The sequence below is a fragment of the Camelina sativa genome, chromosome 4 (genome assembly GCF_000633955.1).
Source record: "Camelina sativa cultivar DH55 chromosome 4, Cs, whole genome shotgun sequence".
Taxonomy (NCBI): domain Eukaryota; kingdom Viridiplantae; phylum Streptophyta; class Magnoliopsida; order Brassicales; family Brassicaceae; genus Camelina; species Camelina sativa.
The window spans coordinates 432,721-439,173 of NC_025688.1; the positions used below are offsets into that span (position 1 = coordinate 432,721).

Genomic DNA, 6,453 nt, shown 5'->3' on the forward strand with positions numbered 1-6,453 from the left:
CAGGCCTCTTCTCTGAGGGATCGGGAACCTTTGCCTTCATTTGCTTAGGACAGGATTCAGGAGAGTGAGCAGAGGACTTACAGGTAGAGCATGTGATTGGAGCAGTTGGGCATCGTCTGATACTGTGACCAAGTTCCTGACAATGTTTACAAATTGGAGGAAGCCAAGGGCATGAGACTGAGACTCTGTGGAGTTCACCTGAAGAGAATTGGACATTTACTGACTCTGGCAATGGGATTAGAGGGTTTATAACCGTGAGGACCTTACCGACCTCGAGGTTCATCATGTCGATGGTTGATTGGTGGCATCGAATCGGCTGACCTAGCATTCCAGCGATGTGTTCAAAGCCTTCTTCTGAGAAGAAATGAGGTGGGACTCCCCTGAATTCGAGCCACACTAGAACTTCGGTGAGCTCCGGCAGAACTGGGTTTAGACTGGGTTCCCATGGAGCAACGAACATCGTTTGACCCTAGATAAGGCACATACCTTGGTTTAGAACTCTCTGTCGAGTGGTGGAGTTGGGAATGCGAATAAGAACTGTCCGCGGTCCCAATCTCGATAAGGAAATGTCCCGGAGGCGGTTGCTCCAGATTCCGTTGAGAATAACATGGAGTGTTCCTCTTGGGGGGAGATTCCCATGGAATTGCCCAATGATGAAGAGTTCCCATCTTTTAAGATTCCGGGTGATAACTTCATTTGGGATTTTGACACACAACTCACCAGATTCAAGTGTGAACACCTCACCTTTCTTTGTCATCGTACCTGAGGGATCCTTTAACAGATCGACCCAGAGGGGTCTAGCTTTGGACTGGGCTTGGTCCTCCTGAGGGAGCGAGACTGAGTCAAGGATCTGGGTTTTAGATGTTGAATCCAATGGAGGCGGATCTGATTTCGCCTTAGAGGCCGGGATAGCAACTCCAGAGGCAGAGCTATCCTCGGAAACCGGAGAAGTTTGGGACGAAACTGTGGGAGCTGGCGGTTCCTTCAGCGTCGGGGCACAGACTGACAGACCGATGGAACCTGCGGTCGCGGGAGGAGGAGGCGGGAGGAAGGAGGCTTCGGTAGAGGTTTTGCAGGGAAACGACGTTTCTTTGTCATTGCGCGGAAGGAGGAATGTGTCGCCGCCGAGAACAGCAAGGGCGGGAGCTAGGATTAACTATCGCCTTTCCCCTTGAGGTGTTGAAGTGTCTAACGCCTTGTCGAAAGAATTTGTTTTCATCTACTATTTAACTCACTCAAGTTGAAAATTGCTTACAGAGTCCTGTTTTTTTCAACCTAGAATCCATTTCCCCAAAAGTTAGCACTTTTCTCACTAATTATTTTCAATTTTAAATAGTATCACAAGGGACCCTCAATTAACATATATAGCCTGTCTTTCTATAACAGTTTTGGGGTTTCATGGTGACATTTATACCTTCATCAACTGAGTCAATTACTTAACTCTTACAAAAATTCAACAACTTCAACGTTGGCATAGGAAGAAAAAAAAAAAGTTTGAATAGGAAAACGGCGATTTTTTCTTCTGTTTTAAATAATAATAATTTCTCTTCAAATAAACATGGCACTACAAGCTATAATAGATTAATTAATAGTTTGCAGGTGATTCACACAAGTACAATCTTTTGTTGAATAGTAGTATACTATACTACAATATAATAAAAGAGAATTCAAAATAGTTATAAAAAGCATAACCTAATCATTTTAAATAGCTAGGCTTGTAAAAAATCGTATCGTCGTAGTCAAAGGTAAATTGTCCATTAATTTTGACATTAAAAAAATGGACCAGCTTTTCCACGTATCTATCTGCAACTATATAAATCGACCACCCAATTTGCACATGTCTGCGAACCCCATCATTTAAAACCCCCCCAACCGAGTTGTTGTCTCACTGCCCTCATTTCAAGGTTCCGTATTAAGGTTTATTATCCGTTTTGTTTTGTTGTGGGGAGAGCAATTGATCTTAGGGGTGCATAGATGGGTAACAGTTTAGGCGGCAAGAAAACGACCAAAATCATGAAAATAGACGGTGAGAGTTTTAAGCTGAGAACTCCGGTGACGGCTGAGGAGGTCTTGAAAGACTTTCCCGGCCACGTTGTGTTAGACTCCGAATCCGTCAAGCACTACGGTGCCCGATCCAAACCACTTGAGGTATCATTTTTATATATCAAAACTACTATATATAGTATGATGTACTTTCTTGTTAACTTATACGAACCATGCATATGTTTGGGTGCAGGCGAAGCAAAGGTTGCAGGCGAAGCGGCTATATTTCGTGGTGGAGCCTGTTAAAGAGTGTCCACCGAGAAGGGTAAGATCGGGAATCCACGTGAGTGCGAAGGAGAGGCTTGAGAGCCTCATGCTTGCCCGTAGATCCTCTTCAGATCTCTCCATACTCAGACCGGCAGGAGGATGGACGACGACGACGTCAGAGGAAGAAGGAGGTGCGGTTAGGGTGAAGGTGAGAGTTCCCAAGGCGGAGCTTGAAAGGCTCGTTAAGGAAGGAGCCACGGAGGCCGAAGCCACCCAAAAGATAGCTGCTCTCTTTATGGCCAAACAGAACCACCAGGAACCGCCTCACAATACAGAAGAAGAGCCCGCGGCCTCTGTCTCCGCCGCCACCACGAGAGAAGTCAAATCCCGTTTGGTATGTTCCTTTATATTTTCTCCATTTCTTTGTTTTGGTAATAACAAGCAAAAACATTTTGTAATTACATGGCAACTAACTTAAAGTGGCATATAGCTCGCGTTGAATTTAATAATGTTTTAAGTGTTGAAAAAATTAGCACTTTTAATCGGAAAAATCGGAGTAGATTGAGAAATTTTTGTTGGGGTCAAATTTTGCATGCTATTTTTAACACTTTTATACACTGTTGTTGTTACCTTTCCAGATAAGACAAAACTATTACACAAATTTCGATTCTTTCTTTTGAAAAAAAAAAAAAAGGTTTATATAAATTGCTGAATACAACAATGTTGATTGATTGATGATATTGATATGTTGCAGAAACGAGTGAGTTTCATGGCGGAAAGAGAAGGAGGGAGCGAGATCACCGTCGCTTGAACATATCAATATATATACGCTATTAGAAGAGTGCTTCCCAACGTTTCTTGCAAATTCTATGTACATAAAGAACGCTAAAACGTTTGAGAGAAAGCTATTCAATATTCATCCATGCATGTCTCCACTATATATATGTATTCAGAGTTTATTTATTACATCAAGAAACAGTAATTTTATAAGTTTGTCTCACCTTATTGGTTATATTTTTGACTGTGTTTGCCGGGAATAAAAGAAAGAAAAAAATACGTGGAACTCATATATGCTCTTTTATGCTCGTTTTGTCCTTCTACCCACCTCAAGAGCCAACTCTGTATCGATCTTCAGAGATATGTCTAGTGCTTTCACGGAATGCGTCAGAGCTCCGCTGGATTCATATATTCTTTCAGTTTTCGACTAGACCAAAGTTCAAAATACGTATATAAAACCGGTTTGAAGAAAGAATTCTTACCTGCTAATGAATGTAACACCACTCTGTCCGATCTTGTGTACTGTCTCAAGGGTAACATTCCCCGAAGCCTGCACCATGAAATCAGAGTAGAGTCTTCCATCAAAGGTGTTTCACTAAGAAATGTGTCATCTTTCTTGCTTTCTAACACACAGACATACCTCTGTCTCGAATCTCCCGTTGATTAGCTCTACCGCATCTTTTAGCATTGTGACATCGATGTCTCCATTATCTAACGGCACAACCATATTATCCAGCATTATTCTAGTCAACCGAGTCTTGGATCCACAAACATAACCTAGCACTTCCTTCACTTCCTCAAGCGTCCGCGTCTCCACCTTCAAGTAGAAAGAGATATAGATACTGATTAAAACATGTTTCCATTTGTAACTTGCAGCCACAAAAAGGGTTTTAGAAAGAAAGCTTATTTACCTCAACATCCATTTCGAGATTCTTTTGCTTTAGATATTCGTCGACAGATTTGATGGCATTTACTATACCTCCTGCAGCTGAGATATGGTTATCTTTTATCATCACCATGTCAAATAATCCCATCCTATGATTCCTCCCTCCACCAATCAGAACCTAAGCTTAAGTAAGAAAACTTGAGGTGTATTTAATCTCAGAAATCCAAATGTTCCCAAGAAGAGATTACAATAGCAGCAAATGTGTCTCAATGGTGGGGTTTGAAATAGGTGAACGTACCGCCCATTTATCCACCAACCGCAAACCAGGAGCAGTTTTTCTTGTCTCGAGTATACGTGCAGGACATGCAGCATCTGCCATTAACTGCACAAAACAAACTCATCAATCTAAAAAACTCTCCATAGAATTTACACACACACAATAACCAATTAGATGGACACGCGCGATTCACTATTAACACTGCACTATAGAACCAAAGAAGGAATGGATATAGATGTATTGCCATAAACCATATACTAAGCCAATAAAGCCTTCTCATTAAGAGATATTTTAAGATCCCCTAAGTTAATAATATGAATGCAACCACACCAATGACTAGACAATAATAAATTTTTGAGAATCTATAGAGATAAAAAAGAGAAGACCTTGGTGAGGGTAGCAATCCCGCTCATCCTCTGCATAAAGTTGAGGACAACTCTTTCAGCAACAACAATCTTATGTGCATTCCCTGACACTTTCCCAAACTTCAATCCTTTATGAACATAATCTCCGTCCTTTCGCATCCATTCAACCTGAGATTCAAAAGTAATCACTTAGCCAAAAAGACACATACAAATTCCAGCAAAATGACAAGGGGTAAAAGATGGGAAACCTTCAAAGAGGGATCAACTTGTTCAAAAATCATGTCAGCAAGAGCAATTCCAGCAACGATACCATCCTCCTTGGCCAAGAAATAAGCTTCCACTTCCATATCAAACGGTATCGTGGCCAAACACGTTACATCTCCTTCACTCAAAAATCATCAATTCCAAGAACTCAATTTCCACAAAAATGGAAACTTTACTATAGAGACCGAAGCAAGTGAAGAGAGAGAGAGAGAGAGAGAGAGAGAGAGAGAGAGAGAGAGAACCGGTATGACCAGCATCTTCAGATAGGGCTAAATTGACAACGGCTTTCAAATCGTAAGTAGGATGTGAAGGAGGCTTGATGGCCATGGAACCTTGTGAAACTCCTCCGGTCGTTTGAGTCGCAGAAGCAGACATTCTCACAAAGCTCCTGAGAACAATCGAGATTGGGTTTTATCAGAGAAAAATGAACGGAAACCAAAAGATTGGGTTTTTGTTTTGTCGGATGAAAAAACCTTGGAATTGCGGCCAAGTGAGCCGAGAAGACAGAGACAGAGATCATTGTAAGCTACTGACCGACTCAAACTCAGTTTCTTGTTTTTATCGAAAAGAAAAAACAAAAAAAAGACTCTGGTCTTCTTTCTTCTGTGAATATTATCATTATATGAACAGGTCGTCTGTCTCAAAAGAGAGCGAGATGACGTTTGGTTGTTGTTGACTTGAACCAAGAAACTATCTATTGGGCTTTTATATGTCTCCTAAGAAGGCCCATTTTATTTGCTTTCGAAATATGAGATCCAACTTCCAATTTTATTTATTCAAGAACGTTCCCTTACAATCAACAAAGACAACAACCACTAACGGACTAAACCCATTCATTTAATTTAGTTTTAATCCCAACGTCACAAGACCGATCGAGTTTTTGCATTACAGTTTACACCATGAGGATATAATGTGGAAATTGATTGAAATTACAAATTCATTATACCATGAGGAGGATTGTAGCACTGTAGAAGGAGAGACTTGAAACGCACATAAAATCTCTTGAAATTTTGGATAGCGAATGCATTGAACGCTTGAGGAGATGAACAAACGGCATCATGATGGGGCTATTCTTGAAAATTATATTTGTTTAACGCAGAATAATTTTTTTCCTTTTTTATCAAATACACAGAATAAAAATTTATGCTGCTTTTTTTATCAAATACACAGAATAAAATCACATATGTAGTCCTTATCGGTTAGCTTCCAATAATCCTCCAAATCCCCCGGAGATACATAGGAGAAACGAGGATAGGTGAGTGCACTTGGACAGTTTTTGCCGCTGCCACTTGTCCTGAAACCTGCAACAAAACTCATTTGAAATAATTAAATAAATTGTAACTAGATTCAGACCCACATAATTATTTGGTAGTGAAGTGATTCATGCATTATCTTTTAGCTGAGAAGTTCGATACATTTCTTTCAATTTCTTTGATGCTTTTTTTCTTATTTTCTACAGCCAACGTTCTTTTTGTAATCTCCACCGACATGTTAAATTCTTTTTCTATAAAGCATACTTACATTTGAATTTAAAAGATATTGCAAAATTAATAAATTAGTATAACATATTATTGGTTTTTTGAAGTTTATCTAATATATATATATATATATATATATATATATATATATATATA

At 39.9% G+C, this 6,453-nt stretch overlaps 2 protein-coding genes across 2 annotated transcripts; one reads left to right on the forward strand and one right to left on the reverse strand.

Moving 5' to 3' along the window:
* Window positions 1,825–3,296, forward strand: LOC104779447 (uncharacterized protein At1g66480). Its single transcript, XM_010503809.2, has 3 exons — window positions 1,825–2,148; window positions 2,237–2,644; window positions 3,005–3,296. The coding sequence occupies exons 1-3, from the start codon at window positions 1,975–1,977 to the stop codon at window positions 3,059–3,061; spliced, it is 639 nt and encodes a 212-aa protein (XP_010502111.1). The 5' UTR covers window positions 1,825–1,974; the 3' UTR covers window positions 3,062–3,296.
* LOC104779446 (nicotinate-nucleotide pyrophosphorylase [carboxylating], chloroplastic) lies at window positions 3,164–5,339 on the reverse strand. Its single transcript, XM_010503808.2, has 9 exons — window positions 5,293–5,339; window positions 5,062–5,207; window positions 4,804–4,937; window positions 4,577–4,723; window positions 4,212–4,295; window positions 3,939–4,091; window positions 3,668–3,844; window positions 3,510–3,577; window positions 3,164–3,425 (listed from the first exon to the last, which is right to left on the reverse strand). Exons 1-9 carry the CDS (start codon window positions 5,337–5,339, stop codon window positions 3,329–3,331), a joined length of 1,053 nt encoding a protein of 350 aa, XP_010502110.1. The 3' UTR covers window positions 3,164–3,328.

What these genes read in the sequence shown, in the direction of transcription:
- LOC104779447 (XM_010503809.2), top strand. Translation starts at nt 1,975, where the DNA reads ATGGGTAACAGTTTAGGCGGCAAGAAAACGACCAAAATCATGAAAATA. An exon ending in CCCGATCCAAACCACTTGAG is followed by an intron (nt 2,149 to 2,236) that starts GTATCATTTTTA and finishes GTTTGGGTGCAG; the next exon opens with GCGAAGCAAAGGTTGCAGGC. An exon ending in GAGAAGTCAAATCCCGTTTG is followed by an intron (nt 2,645 to 3,004) that starts GTATGTTCCTTT and finishes GATATGTTGCAG; the next exon opens with AAACGAGTGAGTTTCATGGC.
- LOC104779446 (XM_010503808.2), bottom strand. Translation starts at nt 5,339, where the DNA reads ATGATCTCTGTCTCTGTCTTCTCGGCTCACTTGGCCGCAATTCCAAG. An exon ending in AAGTTGATCCCTCTTTGAAG is followed by an intron (nt 4,724 to 4,803) that starts GTTTCCCATCTT and finishes TTTGAATCTCAG; the next exon opens with GTTGAATGGATGCGAAAGGA. An exon ending in GGATTGCTACCCTCACCAAG is followed by an intron (nt 4,296 to 4,576) that starts GTCTTCTCTTTT and finishes TGTTTTGTGCAG; the next exon opens with TTAATGGCAGATGCTGCATG.